We start from the raw sequence: 17,694 nt of genomic DNA on the forward strand, positions 1-17,694 counted from the left end.
TGAGCTTATAAAAAGCTGAGGAAAGAGTAGTTTCTCACTCCAAGTTATATCCCAAAGGCTACAGACTGTACAACTTTAGAAAAGATTAGCAGAAACATCTCAGAAGTGATGAAGAGAGTTAATAAACCAACTTAGAAACTTTTACAACTGTCAGTTGACTCATGAACAACTTTGCTCATCCTCCCACCAGAGGTATTTTGAAGTTTATGCCAGACATACTGTCATTTCATACGTTAAGTATTTCAACTCATATCTCTTAGAGATAAAATTTTTAAAATGATTATCACAGTACCATTAAACCTCTAAAATGATTAATGCCTTAATCTCATTAAACACGTAATTTTCCAATGTGCCCAAATGTTTTAGTTACTTGAATCATAAACAAAATAAGGTCCCTACACTGGAACTGGATTATGCTGCTATACTCCTCATGGTGTCACTGAATACATCCTCTATATCTCCTGGAAATTGGTGTTAGAACTATAAGCTTGACCACATTTGGCTCAAGTTTCTGGCAAGACAATCTTATAGCTGGTGGGGTGTACTAGCTGGTTTTCTCTCTTTTTGTGATAATAGCACGCCATTGATGATCACTGGCAATATCCCTTAATTCATCAGAGTCTGCAAAATTGTGACACAGTGACATTCTATCATTCCTCCATCTTTTAAGAATTGGGAAATATGCCACTAATTAGAAATTTCTTTGCACTTAGTTATTCTGAGCTACAATTCGTAGAAGAAAGGCAAGGACAATACTTGAGTCTTTCCACTTATCGTCAGTTTTCAAAATGAGTTACTTTACTGGCATTCCCTAAAGGAGAATTTTTGAAAGCTCTGAATTCAAATATATTTAATGTGTTTCAAAATACACCATAGATATCACTCTTACTGATCCACAAATTGGCCCATTTTTGAGTCCTGAGTCCATTAAGATGCCCTCAGGAGTTTTGGGGGAACTTAGCTTGAAAGGTTTTTCCAGTGGCTCCGACAGTAAAGAGTCTGTCTGCAGTGTGGGAGAACCAGGTTCGATCCCTGGGTCGGGAAGATCCTCTGAAGAAGGAAATGGCAACCCACTCCAGTATTCTTCCCTGGAAAATCCCATGGACAGAGGAGCCTGGTAGGTTACAGTCCATGGGGTCGCAAAGAGTCAGAGATGACTGAGTGACTTCACTTTCAGGAGTTTTTGATAACTGTTTTGCTTTCTAAATTGACAATATGTTCAAGCAGGAAACCCCAGTTCGATTCCTGGGTAGGGAAGATTCACTGGAGAAGGGATAGGCTACCCACTCCAGCATTCCTGGGCTTTCCTGGTGGCTCAGCTGGTAAAGAATCTGTCTGCCACGCGGGAGACCTGGGTTCAATTCCTGGGTTGGGAAGATCTCCTGGAGAAGAGAACTCTAGTATTCTGGCCTGGAGAATTCCATGGACTGTACAGTCCATGGGGGTCACAAGAGTCAGACATGACTGAGCGACTTTCACGTTCCATCTTGTACACTGCCTGCCACAGACCTGGAAGCAGCTATTTTCCAAGAAGCTCTGGTTAACTTCAGCAGGAAATGGCATTTAGCGACTATAGTCTCATTGTTAGGGGTGCTCATCGCTAGCAGGCTTGGCGTTTTTCCAGGCCCTGCCACGGAAAAGAGCTAGAAAATTAATCAGCACAGGATCTTTCCTTAACCATAGCCATCTTTCATATGTTTTCCTTTAAAACACACCCAAAGGCTGGGTTCCCAATAATATCAGCTTAATCACTCATCTGCCTTATCCCATAAAACACATTTTAAAAAACCTTAGAGTAACAAAGACAACCAACATAACCACTATAATACAATTACTCTAAACAGTTCATATTTTTAGAGATGTCATTGTCTTTCAGTTACAATTTAGCAGTATATACAGTCAAGTTTACTGACATTTGAAATAGCCCCTCTCTGCATGGTTGTTGTATCAGTTAGTCAGCATATAATTAGGTCCTTCTGCTTCATCTGGTTTCCACGGTTAGAAGTCTTTTAAAATTAAATTGTGTTAAAATTATGCAAAATATGTATATGTTCTAAAGTTAAGGAGACAAACAAGATACATTCAGAGAAATCTAGCGTCTACTCTCTCCACTCACCACACTGTTTCCTCAACTGCACTATAGATAACCACTTTTTTTTGTTAATTTTTTTTGTTTTAAAATTTCCAAATATTAGTACTCCTATCTCTTTTTTTCGTGAATGATACATACTGTATCTACCAGTTTCCACCTTGGTTTTCTGCCCTGAAGGTCTCGCTACAATAGTATACAGAGATACTCTTCATTCCTTTTATAGCTGTGGGTATAGTCTATGTTATTCATCAAACTCTGCTGACCACAGCTGGACTGTTTCTACCTTTTGCTATTACAAACACTGCTGTAATAAATAGCCTCACATGTGTATCTTTTCTTATTTTTGCCTTGAGATAGGATCCCTAGAAATAGAACTGCCTGGCCAAAGGGTAAATATAAATGTAATTTTTCTAGGTATTGACAAATTTTCTTCCCTAGCATCATCGACTTAATGGACATGAGTTTGAGCAAACTCCAGGAGACACAGAAGGACAGGAAAGACTGGTGTGCTGCAGTCCATGGGGTTGCAAAGAGTCAGATATGACTGAGCAACTGAACAAGGGATTATACCATTTTGCATTTCCCCCAGCAGTGTTTGAGAGTGTCTGTTTCCTCCCATTCCCTCTAGTTTCATCAAAAGGATAACTTATCAAACTTTTAAACTTCTATTAAAGTGATTGGTAAGAAATAATAAATCAGTGTAGTATTAGTTTGTGTATTTATTAGTACAAAATATTACTTTTCATGTGTTTAAAGGCAATTTGTAGTTCTTTTCTGCAAATCTTCTACTCCTATATCTTGCCCAGCTGATAGTTTTCTTATTCTGTGCTTTTTAGAAATATTAACCCTCTGTGGTTAAAAACTGCAACACCCTTCTCCATTTTGTCACTTTTTTACTCTATTTATTATGTTTTCAGCTATACTAAAGTTATTATTTTTACTATCAAATTATCTGTAGTTCCTTTATTGCATCTGGAGCTTGAGTTGTAGTTAGGGTAATTATCTACTTCCAGAGGAATTCACTAGCTTTTTTTTCCCTAGTACTTGTCCAGTTTCATTTTTGTACATTAAGTGACTGAGTCATTTGTAATTTATCCCTGGCACAGCACAAGGACTAAATCTAGTATCATCTTCCTTCACTATTTAAACTATAAATAATGGTGTGCATCTGTGTCTATTTCCTCATTTTCTACTCAGTTCTAGTAGTATGTCTTTCTATGCACCAATACCACAGTTTTAATTACAAAGGCTTAATAACATGTTTCAACATCTTAGTAACATGTTTCTACAACTCTCCTTTGCTGCTCTTCTGTAAGTTTTTTTTAGTATTTTTTTATGTGTTCTTTCCAGTGAAGTTTATAAGCAGATTGCCTAGTTACAGGAAAACACACATACACAGAGTCATTATAAAGTAACAAACTAACTTTAGGGAATTGACAATTTTATGATGCTGAAACTAAAGGAAGTGTTAAGAACTAAAACTTGCAAAAAAGCCTTAAAATAGCTGATCATTCTCTGCTTGTGAAAGCAGAGATACAGGCTAACCCCATAAAACCTTTGCTACATTACCACAAGAAATTTTTATTTAAACAATAAAGGTTAACAAGCATAAGAACCGATCATTTCATGTATATCATGTATTGTGTAAACCAGCAGATTAGGAAAAAACAAAAATGATCAAATAACACAGGTGTTAGTAATGCACTACTCACCCTCCTTTTTCAGCCATTTCACAATGTTCCCTTCTTCCATTGTAGGAGACAGTGATGGCATTAGTATCTTAATAGGATCAGCTGAAATTGGAAAAAGGAAAGATTAAACACAATAAGTAATACACCTCACGAGGCATCAACAAAAAGTTCAAGTAAATTAATATGAAATTCAATCTGAGGAAAAAAATATTCCAGTCTGAAAGACAGCCAACTGGTCAAACTAAGTGTTCAGTAATCTTTTCCAGAATATTTTCAATTCCTTTTTCATCGTTCCCCCAAGTCCTCTATGCATATTTTCAAGCCAGGCGCTTACAAGATTAAAAAAAAAAAAAGTTGACTTATGTTTCATCTTTTTCTCCTTCCCCTTTTGTCACTAGAAAAAAAATATTTACAGGTAAAACAACCAAAGGAAAAGGCAAATAAAAAGAAAATAAACTGGTTTCTGATAACCTACAACACAATAATTAAGATTAGATTTACAACAGAATAATCAAGATTAAACTTCAAAAAACTGGTTATGTTTTTACTTTCACCTAACATTACATACTATTCAAGAATCATGGGTTCTTGCTGCTAAGTGTGAAAAGGAGAGGTCTGCCTTGTTGTGGATGATCTGGCAAGAGAACTTCTGTAATTAAATTAATCTGAGATTGTGTTCCATACCAGAATTCGATTAAGGATCCAAAAAGACAGACTCAAGCCAGCGTGACCTCTCAATAAAGCAGGGCTACTTTTCCGTCAAGTATCAAAAAAGAAGATATTTCATATATTTGCCAGATGTGCTTCCAAGAGTTCCACCTTCCAGGACCAGAGCACACAGTTGTTGCATTACAATTTACGGGAAGGTTATACTAATAAACAGTTACCCACTCCGGTGCTTCTTTAGCAGCAGCCACAGTAACAAACTACATTCCCTGAAATCCTCTACAAAACTTATTCTCTTCTTAGATTATTCACCTCTCTGACATAAAAAAGCAAAACATATCACATCTAGCATATTTCAAATGTGGAAAAGAGTAGAACAGGACTTTTTCTCCCCATTGATGTTTTGGGGTTGGAAATAAGGAAATTTAATACTAATGTTAAATAAAGTTAAACATTTCCTTTGGGAAACAAATAATTTTTATGTAATTTCAAATGGGGAGTTCCCATGGCTTCATGGTAAAGAAGTTCCATCTCTGAAATACCTGGAAGGAAGCTTCTGTCCTCCCTGCACTTTTCATTCACTCCCCTCTAAAGGACTGGGAAAAGGACCCGAACAAATACACCTGCCTGTCTTCTCATTATAAGACCTGCCTGCCTATAGGGAGCCTGCATTTTCCCTTCCCTTCTTCTATGCAGTAGGCATCAACGGACCCGCCTTCACAGCAGACAGCAAGTCCAACTCCCTCTGTTCCTGCCAGCAGGCCCAGTGGGTGCTGGGAAGTTACTCAGGATGTGTAGTTTATACACACAAACTCTCTCTCAAACAAAAGGCCAAAGTCTACATAGGGGTTGTACTCAGGAGTCCAACTGTAGAAGGCCACAGACTTAAGTCACATTTTCCAACTGAACAAAATCATCAGCGTTAAAACTGTTACTCTGATTTCCACCCGACTGACTTTTTGCCTCTTTCTCAACTGGTACTAAACTATAAGGATACAAATGTAGAATCATCACTCTCAATAATACCCCAACAGTGATAGAGCCCAAGCCAAATTCTAAGTCAACACACCCATTTCATATATGAGAAAAATATAGCCCCTGATCGAGGGATCTGAATTCTGCCTAACTCCCAAGGCTGTACTCTCCTACACTCTATTACCACTCATCAATAATTGATGATCCTTACCAATATGGACCATCAATTAATTAGTCATCGGTTATTTATAGCCTATTCACTCAGAAATTCAAATGTGAGTATTCTTCATGTGTCTAATCAAATAGCCTAACAATCCCTCTCTATTAAAAGTTCAAGCCTGACATTATGAGATGGAATACTTCACAACCACGTACATAGTTTCACTACAAGGAGGCAAACTAAATGAGCTGCAATGATTCTATGTCCAGATTCTGATGTATGACAAACACAAATTCGATTTTCTCAAAACAAAGTCTCTCTTCAATATTTTTATACCTTGGTTCTAGGTGCCATGATACAACTAATATTTATTTTACGATTCTCTCCTATTATAATCTCTCACCTATGAGACTATCACATTTTCCATTATTTCTGACATTAAGTACTTTACTATGAAAATTTCACATTATTTTATGAATTCCCACATCAAGAACCACAACAATTTTCATATTTTAAAAATAAAAACGTCATTCCTCATATAGCCACCCTTCATGGGTGAACTGGAATTGCTTCTCTGAATAATGACAATAAAACATAAAAATTCTGTAATAGATCATTATCCTTCTCTGAAATGAAGGTGACAAAAAAACAAAGACATTCTGGACATTTCCATTATTCAGTACTATCTCCTGATTGATTATACTGACTTATGGAGAGTAAAATGTGGAATGTGTTTTCTGATTAATCTGACCAATCTATCCTCAGACTCTCATGCTAGAAAATCATTTTTAAAAGGAAGTATTAATTTATTAATGAAAATGAATATTTCATTCTAGTATATCCTCGTTCTCCCTGAAGACTATACACATCTTTTCCAAATATATTTTTTTCAGTGGGAAGGTAATTACATAAACATAATACCAGTTTTGAATGAAGGGCTGCACATAAGTAATATCTGATGGCTGCCGTCAATTCTTTTGAAGATAGTATGGGCTTTTCTAGACTCCTTGAATTTTAACCTGTACATAACATTGCTTAATTCCATTAGAAGTTATATATCACTTCCCTTCTCATTTCATGTAAGCAGTACATTCTATCTTTCTCCTAGCAAACTGAGGAGGCCTTGAAATGGGCACCAACTATAGTTCCTATTCATATTCATATTACTATAATAAAGGAAATGTGGCTTTTTATTTCCCTGATCATACAGGTTACTTCACTTAGTACTCAAAAAATACCCCATATTGTGTTAAGACTTTAACCCTCTTGTAGTCATTTTAGTGTTTCTTTTTATCAAGCTAAAAAGTATATCTATTGGCTGATAAGTCTGCCCTGCTGTAGCAGTTAAAGACAATATTTAAAATATTTTAAGGTAACTAAAGTAATGTACATTTCCAGTTTACATTAAATATACTGATTTTAGAGTCTCATCAATCCATCACAACTGTTTTAATCTCATATTCTGCCTCAACAGAATGGCACTGTCATTTTTTAGCATATATTTTATATTTTTAGAACACGTTTTTCCTTAGTATATTGCTGCTTTACCTTCTTCATCAGGCATTTGAGCATATGAGCAATCACTCACTCACTGAATCTATAGCAGTTTTTCTAAACAATTCCTAATTTCTTCACATCTGATGTTCTGATCTTTCTAAAGCATAATTCAGTTTTCAACTGCAAATATAGTGCATTAATTTAATTTCTTATTCTCTAAAGCATGTCTTTAATTTTAAAACACTCATAGATCAGCAAAACCTATTTAAAAAGTTTTAAATTGAAGATCTACACAACAATTCTAAAAGGTCTCTAGATTAAAAAAAAAAAAAAAAAGATTAATATAAGCAAACTCTTAAAATACAAAGGCAGAACAAATAGCTTGGTGGCTAATATGAAGCAGATCTAAGCTCCATCACTCTAACAATTAGGGACATTCCACAATTTACATAGGGTCATGCTCTGTTCCATAACGCGACTATAATCCAAACACAGAAATCATGAAGTGAGGATAGACAAATCGAAGAAATAAATTACCCAGAACTTTATTAGCACAGCTCTCTGTTCTTTAATTTGCTTATTTCCTAATAGAGAGAAAGCTTTTCATTTAATCACTTCTCTTTCTGACACAAGAACTCATTAAATAAAATTGACCTTTAAATTTTCTGCTTAGATAAAGCAATTCTGCCACCTGCAGGCTGGATGAAAAAAGGCCATATGAAGTACAAGGAATTTCAAAATCAGTACCAGGGCACAAAGTAATATTAACACTGCAGTACTGAATAAAGAAAGGTAAAGATGTCACACCGGTCTTTGTTCAAATACCTATTTTGATATAAGAATAGATTGAAAATGTCAATGAGCAACAACAGAAAACATATGCATAATAGTTTGTCTGAATATAGTATTTAAAGTAACATACATCATGAAAGATGTCCCTCAAACAGTATACATGGCCTAAGTAAAGGACAGGGAAGCAGAGCGGCAGCCCATGGGGTTGCAAAGACTCGGATACAACTTAGCGACTGCACACACCCACACGGCATAATCCAATTTCTACCTACTTAGCTTGTATGTACACAAAGACCGAAAGGATTTACTCCAAAATGACAACAGTACCTGTCTCTAGTTGATGGCTTTATTATATATGCTTTTTGTTTCTTTGTTTCTTGTTACTTTTAGACATAAACTCACAACAACAGGGAGAAAAGAAAGAACAGTAGAACAACACTTCTGGAAGCAGAAAAGTGAATAACGTAGATAGTAAGACAAATGATTGACTAAGAAAGTCTAAGAAAGCTGAATGCTAAACCAGAAGTGGAAAAACTTGAGATAATCAACCTGGTTTATATGAGAATTTCCCAAAGGTCCAAGAACTGGCAGCACTGAGACCTTTGGAAATACTGGCCCTTTGAAGACTTGGGTGAATGCTATTTAAGTGCTGAGTAACACCACCATCCTTCAACAGAAGACTGGAGGTTGTCTCCTCTGTAGCGGTAAAAGACAAGACCTTTGGGAGACAGGTTGAACCTACACACCTAGAGAAATACAGAAACTACAAAAGTACATTAACTGAGAAATCGGCTGATGTGACTGACAATACCAGAAACTGTGCTAAGTAAGTATTAGATGGTGTGGGACAAATAGGCAAGTTAAACACAAAAACTAAAGAAAAAAGTTTAAAGGGAAAGATATTTTAAAAAAGCAGAAAAGGTCAGTTGAGTTCAGTAGCTCAGTAGTGCCCAACTCTTTGTGACCCCATGGAATGCAGCACGCCAGGCCTCCCTGTCCATCACCAACTCCCAGAGCGCACGCAAACTCATATCCATCGAGTTAGTGATGCCATCTAACCATCTCATCCTCTGTCGTCCCCTTCTCTTCCAGCCTTCAATCTTTCCCAGCATCAAGGTCTTTTCAAATGAGTCAGTTCTTCACATCAGGTGGCCAAAGTATTGGAGTTTCAGCTTCAGCATCAATCCTTCCAATGAATATTCAGGACTGACTTCCTTTAGGATTGACTGGTTGGATCTCCTTGCAGTCCAAGGGACTCTCAAGAGTCTTCTCCAACACCACAGTTCAAAAGCATCAATTCTTCGGTGTTCAGCTTTCTTTATAGTCCAATTCTCACATCCGCACATGACTACTGGAAAAACCACAGCTTTGACTAGACAGACCTTTGTTGGCAAAGTAATGTCTCTGCTTTTTAATATGCTGTCTAGGTTAGTCATAGCTTTTCTTCCAAGGAACAAGCATCTTTAAGTTTCAGGGCTGCAGTCACCATCTGCAGTGATTTTGGAGCACAAGAAAGTAAAGTCTCTCACTATTTCTACTCTTTCCCCATCTATTTCCCATGAAGTGATGGGACTGGATGCCATGATCTTAGTTTTCTGAATGTTGAGTTTTAAGCCAACTTTTTCACTCTCCTCTTTCACGTTTATCAAGAGGTTCTTTAGTTCCTCTTCACTTTCTGCTGTAAGGGTGGTGTCATCTACATATCTGAGGTTATTCATATTTCTCCCAGCAACCTTGATTCCAGCTTGTGCTTTATCCGGCCCAGCATTGTGCATGATGTACTCTGCATATAAGTTATATAAGCAGGGTGACAATATACAACCTTTATGTACTCCTTCCCTGATTTGGAACCAGTCTGTTCTTCCATGTCCAGTTCTAGCTGTTGTTTCTGGACCTGCATACAGATTTCTCAGGAGGCAGGTCAGGTGGTCTAGTATTCCCATCTCTTTAAGAATTTTCCAGTTTGTTGTGATCCACTCAGCCAAAGGCTTTGGCATAGTCAATAAACCAGAAGTAGATCTTTTTCTGGAACTCTTGCTTTTTCGATGACCCAATGGATGTTGGGAATTTGATCTCTGGTTCCCCTGCTTTTTCTAAATCCAGCTTGAACATCTGGAAGTTCACAGTTCATGTACTGTTGAAGCCTGGCTTGGAGAATTTTGAGCATTACTTTGCTAGCACTGAAACAGGTCAATAGCTATTGAATAGCCCCACTGAAATAGCTCAATAGCTATTGAATAGCATTGCAATAACTCCAACCAGGAATGCAAGAAGCTGAACAGTTCTATGAAGACCTACAAGACCTTCTAGAACTAACACCCAAAAAAGATGCCCTTTTCATTATAGTGGAGTCAATGCAAAAGTAGGAGGTCAAGAGATACCTGGAGTAACAGGTAAATTTGGCCTTGGAGTACAAAACGAAGCAGCTCGAAGGCTAACAGTTTTGCCAAGAGAACGCACTGGTCATAGCAAACACCTTCTTCCAACAACACAAGAGAAGTCTCTATACATGGACATCACCAGATGGTCAATACTGAAATCAGATTGATTATATTCTTTGCAGCCAAAGATGGTGAAGCTCTATATAGTCAGCGAAAACAAGACTGGGAGCTGACTGTGGCTCAGATCATGAACTCCGTATTGCCAAATTCAGACTCATGTTGAACAAAGTAGGGAAAACCACTAGACCATTCAGGTATGACCTAAATCAAATCCCTATGATTATACACTGGAAATGACAAATAGATTCAAGGGATTAGATCTGATAGACAGAGTGTCTGAAGAACTATGGAAGGAGGAGTTTCATGACATTGTACAAGAGGCAGTGATCAAGAACAACCCCAAGAAAAAGAAATGCAAAAAGGCAAACTGGTCTGAGGAAACCTTACAAATAGCTGAGAAAAGAAGAGAAGCTAAAGGCAAAGGAGAAAAGGAAAGACACACCCATTTGAAAGGAGAGTTCCAAAGAATAGCAAGGAGAGATAAGAAAGCCTTCCTCAGAGATCAATGCAAAGAAATAGAGGAAAACCAATAGAATGGGAAAGACTAGAGATCTCTTCAAGAAAATTAGAGATACCAAGGGAACATTTCATGCACAGAGGGGCACAATAAAGGACAGAAATGGTATGGACCTAAAAAAAGGCAGAAGGTATTAAGAAGAGGTGGCAAGAATACACAGAAGAACTATACAAAAAAGATCTTCATGACCCAGATAACCACAATGATGTGATCACTCACCTTGAGCCAGACATCCTGGAATGCGAAGTCAAGTGGGCCTTAGGAAGCATCACTACAAAGTTAGTGGAGGTGATGGAATTCCAGATGAGCTATTTCAAATCCTAAAAGATGATGCTGTGAAAGTGCTGTACTCAATATGGAAGCAAATTTGGAAAACTCAGCAGTGATCACAGGGCTGGAAAAGGTTAGTTTTGTTTTTTTTGTGTGTGTGTAATAAAGTTTTATTAAAGTATAAAGGAGATAGAGAAAGCTTCTGACATAGCCATCAGAAGGGGGCAGAAAGAGTACCTGGAAAAGGTTAGTTTTCATTCCAATCCCAAAGAAAAGCAATGCCAAAGAATGCTCCAACTACCGCACAATTGCACTCGTCTCACACGCTAGCCAAGTAAGAAAGGTTACAGTCGTAATATGGGATGATACATGACAATTCTCAGTTAAGCATACTTGGTTGGTGTCAACACTAAATATAGATTTAATTAAGAATTGAAAAATAACTACATTGGGAGAATGGGAGAGAGAAAACAGAGGGATGACTGATCAGAAGTCATCCATAGATAATACATAACATAGAGAGATGAGCAAATGCCACAGGACAGTTACCAGACAAAACTTGTTGCTTCTAAGGAGGAAGATGGCTGGGAGAGTAGGAAAAGATGGGTCAGAGATCCACTGTGTTGGCATAAGCCTTTTAGTACCATTTGCCTATTTAAACTATACACATGCACTACTGTGTTAAAAGAAGCTATTATTTAATAAAATAGGTCTAAATGAGGTTACACATGTCAAGTCACTACAGTGCGGCCTGGCAAAAAGTTAAGTCTCAAAAAATGTTAGCAGTTAACAGGCAGCACAGAGATGGTTAAGAGGATGAACTCTGAAGGCATGTAGTTGGCTAGATATATGATGATCTCCTGGGCTTCATAGTTGGTTAGTGGTAAAGAATCTGCCTGCCAATGCAGAGACACAAGAGCCATGGGTTTGATCTCTGGGTTGGGAAGATCCCCTGGAGGAGGGCATGGCAACCCACTCCAGTATTCTTGCCTGGAGAGTCCCATGGACAGAGGAGCCTGGTGGTCTACAGTCCATAGGGTCGTAAAGAGTTGGACACTGACTGAAGTGACCCCCGCCCACCCACACACACATGACAATATCTTACTTCACAATTCAGTTAGGGAGACAGATTCACAGGTTCCTCTCACCTTCCCAACCTAAACTTGAAGGTTCCCTTTCTACTCTTTACTTTATCCAGCCTTGTCCTCATTGCTGAAGTACACTAACTCGAACTCTTTAACTGTACTGCACATTTGAAAACCTAATTCTCATTAATGCTATTGGCAAATGTGCCTCCTGTGGTGCTGTCATAATGCTGCTGCTGTTAAGTCATTTCAGTTGTGTCCAAGTCATTTCAGTTGTGTCCGACTCTGTGCTACCCCATAGACGGCGGCCCACCAGGCTCCCCTGTCCTTGGGATTCTCCAGGCAAGAACACTGGAGTGGGTTACCATTTCCTTCTCCAATGTATGAAAGTGAAAAGTCAAAGTGAAGTTGCTCAGTCGTGCCCGACTCTTAGTGACCTCATGGACTGCAGCCTACCAGGCTCCTCTGTCCATGGGATTTTCCAGGCAAGAGTACTGGAGTGGGGTGCCATTGCCTTCTCCCGTAGTAGGTTGTCATAATACTGCCTACTAAAGCGAAAGGACAAACGAGGCACTCAACAAATGCTTACAGAGCTCCTGCTGTCCTAGTCCTCAACCCACAGACCAGAATCCTGACCTCAAAGGATTTTAGTTTAAATGGGACGTCAAGACAAACATGCAAGCACCAGAGGGTAGTAGATAACCGTGCTGTCAGAATGCCAAAGGGCTGAGACGAGACTCTAGCTGATCAGGAAAGGAAATCTTGATTTGTGTGCTAGTCCCGCTTCATCTTCATTAGAATGGCTATTATCAAAAACACAGAAAACAAGTGTTGGCAAGATGTGGAGAAATTAAGAGCCCTTGTGCACTACCGGAGGGAAAGCAAAACAAGTAAAACAATGCAGTTTCTGTGTAAAAACCACCCAATGGTTCCTCAAAGCATTAAACACTGAATGATCATTTATTTGATGAGGCAATCTCACTTCTGGCGATATACCCAAAAGAAATGAAAGCAGGACCCAGAACAGGCGTTTGCACAAGGCATGTTCATAGCAGCACTGTTCACAGTGGCCAGAAAGTGCAAACCACCCGAGTGTCCATTGACACGTGAATGGATAAACAAAATGTGGTATATACAGCCAATAAAATGTGATTAGGCCTCCAAAACAGATGAAACTCAGATACCTGCAATAACATGGATGAAACTGGGAGACATTATACTAAGTGAAATAAGCCAGACACAAAAAGACAAATATTTTATGACTCCATTTTTAATGAGGTACCTACCTAGAACAGGCAAATTCAGAGAGGAGGTAGAACAGTGGTTGCCAAGGGCTGGGTGGAGAGGGAGTGGGGAGTTACTGTTTAGTGGATACAGAGTTTCAGTTTGGGATGATGAAAAGGTTTGGAGACCACAGTAATGGCCATGCAACAGTGTGAACGCTCTCAATGTCCTGGAACTATACATTTAAAAATAGTTAAAATAGTAAATTTTATATATATTTTTACAATTAAAAAATAACATTTAATTAAAAAAAATCTGCCAGGCAAATAAAACATGGTGAGGGCCCAACAGAGATATTCCAGGATAGGGAAACATCATATGCAAATGAAGAGGAAGCAAACAGCTTAGTTTGGCTAGAGTAGGACATAATGAAAACGCAAAGTCAGTCAAGGAAGTTCAAAAAAGTACGCTGGGACTACTACCTAATAGTGTGTAGCTGCAGTGCCTCCCGGTACACTTTACTACGTGGCTAATGCGGTTGACATTCCCCAGTACTCCCAGTACACTTTACTACGTGGCTAATGCGGTTGACATTCCCCAGTACCTCCCAGTAAACTTTACTACGTGGCTAATGCGGTTGACATTCCCCAGTACCTCCCAGTACACTATACTACGTGGCTAATGCGGTTGACATTCCACAGTGCCTCCCAGTACACTTTACTACGTGGCTAATGCGGTTGACATTCCATAAACAGCAATGAAAAGGCATGAAAATATTTTGAGTACAAGAAATAAACACAATAAAAATATTGAACTTGCTTGCAGTGCCATAGGCATAGCTATGTCCACAAGGATATAAGTGACAAAAAAGAAAAGAAAAACTGCACGTGCTTTGAGATGGTCACAACTGTGGGGAGCGAGCTCCGCCCGTGGCAAAGGTCATGAGGAAGGAGGCTTGACATACGCAAAGGCGGGATCAAGCCTCAGGAGTCTCCCTGGAAATTCTCGAGCAATCTACCCCCAAAACCAGAGTCTGCCTACTTTCTGTTTTGTGCTGTCACCTACACCTCTGACTTTACGGGGGGCTGTCCCCCACTACCTCTCTCTGAAAAAAGAGTTAGCTTACAGCTCCAGTTAATAATTCTTGGGTGTGACAGTGTTTCAACCTACAAACTCCTTTGGAAGTCCTCTAGCCTGCCTGAATAGGTTTTTTCCGGCAACATGTGATTGTTCAGAGCCTCCCAACTGTGAGAGGCAGGAGATGTTCTAAACTGTCTAAACACAGATTCCTTTGAGTAGTTAAAAGATTGATTAGAAATTGTATTGGTGAAGGGTTTTTCACTTGTTGGGCCAATGTTTGCTGCTAAGTCTCCATATCCCGTACCTACTGTGTCCTTGGCGGTGTATTGATTGATATAATGGGTGTATAGAAATGTAAGCAGTTGCCTCAATGTTTGTAATCTTGGACCCTTGAGTTAATTCTTTTCTTGATTGAGCCCACCTCACCTTTGCCCTATAGGAATGCAACTTTCTCCAATGCTTTTTGGAGGCTGGCGCCTGACTTTAGAATAATCACCTTTAGAGAAAAATAAGTTTCTTAAAATGTTAACAGGCTTCCTGGCCAGAAGATGATGTAAATCACCTAAACTTTTGCATATGATAAGTTTGAAAGCCTGACTTCGATAAGGATCAGGAACTGCTGTCTTTGCATGCCTCTACCCCTTCCCCCATTATCCTCTGTGCACAACTTAAGGTATAAAACTGCTTTGGAAAATAAAGTATGTCCTTTTGTTCACCGGAATTTGGTCTCCCCGTGTCGTTCTTTCTTTCACCTTCTAGCTGAACTTTTCCTCTGAGGCAGGGAAGCTCGTCAAGCCTACTAATTTTGCCTGGGCTTCTAAGATCTGACCGGGGAGGCCTTAGTGTCTCCTCTCCTTCGGGAGAACGGGAGGACGCCTTCTAAGATCTGACCGGGGAGGCCTAGTGTCTCCTCTCCTTCGGGAGAACGGGAGGACGCCTGCGGCCTTCGTAGGTGACGTAAATTCCCTGCTTTGGAATTTTATTCAGCCTCTTTTTTTCACTGAATTTCTTCGCTGAGCTATCCTTATTTCACCACTCTTTATATCCTTAATAAACATTTAATTAAGCAGTTGTTTCCTGATCCTCGCCAACGCCGTCCCCGCTTCGAATTCCCTGGATCAGCCGGGGCTGGTCCCCGGCACACAACTATAAAGCGAAAATAACGGGATTTTAAATACAAAGTGAAGATATCCATGAGCGTGTTACCTGTTCTCCTTTACTGACTTAGAATACTTGTCCTGAGACTGAAAAGGCATGTAAAGGACCAGATCCTTTTAAGAAAAGTAAGGAAGGTAAGGGGACCCAGTTGCAGGGGAGGACTATTTTCCTGGTTCATCAGAGAAGCCTTCCTCTGACAAAGTAAGCAGAACTAAATGGAGGAAGCCATGCAAATCTCTGATGGAAGGGCCTTCTGGAAAGCGCAAGCACGAGAATGAGCTGACAGCATACTTGGTATGTTCAGAGTTCACCAAGGGAGCCGGGGTGCTACAGTGGACTCAGTGTGAGGAGAGGCACGGTCAGAGCTCAAGTCATAGAGGTGGAGGGTTTGTATCATACTGGGCCTTGTAAGCCACAGTCAGGACTTCAGATTTTCTTCTGAGATTAATGAGAAGCTCTTGGAGGGTTTTCAGCAGAAGAGTAACATGATCTGGTTTCTAATTTAAAAGTGACACTCTGAAAGCTGCAGGGAGAACAGTCTGTACCGGGCCAAGGGTGTGGCGGGGACATCTACTGGGACACCCCTGCAATAAACCGGAATAGAGGTGGTGGTAGCCTGGCCAGGCTAGTTGGTGGAACAAGTGGTGAGGAGTGGGCAGATTACATGTAAAAGGTGGAGCCAATGAGAATTTCTGGTAGTTGAGATGTGGCATGGGAAAGTCAGGAATCAAGGATGACTTGATTTAGGAGTATCAGTTAAAAAAAAACAACAACAACAACAGAAATCCAAATTAAATGCCTCTGCTCCAAAAACAACATTCTTCTTCTATAAAAAGTACCCTAAAAGCCTACATAGCCTTGATTCCTATTTAGCTATTCAAATGTAGACAGAAAAATCCTATTAAAAATCAGGTCAGTTATGAAGAGCCTGTGCTTGCTTTTGGCAAAGCATTGGCCCGGGGAAACAGGTCCAAGGAAACCTCGTTTGGTTCTTCCAAGTGTAAAATCTACACTCACTCTCTTCCCCTCTTAGCATGAGACCTGCCATACACATACACATGAGCCAGTACTTGATGGCATCAGTGTTAAACCTGAGGTGTAAAGTGTAATGACTAATGGGTGTAAGTCAGGTGGGCCTGCAAGGTGTCCCCCATCTGCCCTTACAGATCTACTCGTCAACCCTCCCCAACACTACTAAACAGGCTACACTAATAGGCTTCCTTGCTTTGGCCTCCAGTTGGGTTCCACCAACAGGCAGCATAAAGAGACTGAAAAGGAGAGAGGAGAGTGAGGTCAGCTTATTTCCTCAGCTCCCTCCTTGTGGGGTCGCCTGACCTGGCTGGATCCTTTAACTGAAGGGCACAGCTCCATCAGAGATCACAAAGGCTCCCCACTTCCCAGTTCAGGAAGTGCTCCTTGTCCATGCCTCTTCAAGCCAAGGGTGATCACAGCACCTTACTCCAAAAGCCCTTTAGTACCGTGCCATCTCTATACCCTGAGTTCACAAAAATGGTCACTTATTAAACTCCACTCAAATTACCCATTTTTGGAGTGTCATCCATTCCCTGACAGGACCGTATAAGAAGCTTTAGGAGGGCGGCATTAAGCAGCAAGAAAAATTTCAAACCACAGGCAGGTCACTCCATTTGAACCAACAGTATGAGCAGAGAGGGGCTTTCCTGGTAGCTCAGCTGGTAAAGAATCTGCCTGCAATGCAGGAGACCGTGGTTTGATTCCTGGATTGGGAAGATGCCTTGGAGAAGGGATAGGCTACCCACTCCAATGTTCTTGGGTTTCCGTGGGGGCTCAGTCAGTAAATAATCAGCCTGCAATATGGGGCACCTGGGTTCCATCACTGGGTCATGAAGATGCCCAGGAGGAGGGCATGGCAACTAACTCCAATATTCGTGCCTGCCACCTTTCTTGTTCTCAGATATGGCAAATACCCTTGCAAAGCAGCACAATTATTTTCTATAGGAAATAACC

The 17,694-nt window shown here is 39.8% G+C and overlaps 1 protein-coding gene across 1 annotated transcript in view; it reads right to left on the reverse strand.

The window, feature by feature from the left end:
• Positions 1-17,694, reverse strand: part of PDHX (pyruvate dehydrogenase complex component X) — a 75,393-nt gene that overhangs the window by 48,610 nt on the left and 9,089 nt on the right. Inside the window, exon 2 of the mRNA XM_027562677.1 lies at positions 3,805-3,885. Coding sequence (XP_027418478.1) covers positions 3,805-3,885 — 81 coding nt within the window. The remainder of the gene's footprint in view (positions 1-3,804; positions 3,886-17,694) is intronic.

Source organism: Bos indicus x Bos taurus, chromosome 15, assembly GCF_003369695.1.
Source record: "Bos indicus x Bos taurus breed Angus x Brahman F1 hybrid chromosome 15, Bos_hybrid_MaternalHap_v2.0, whole genome shotgun sequence".
In the NCBI taxonomy this organism is placed as follows: domain Eukaryota; kingdom Metazoa; phylum Chordata; class Mammalia; order Artiodactyla; family Bovidae; genus Bos; species Bos indicus x Bos taurus.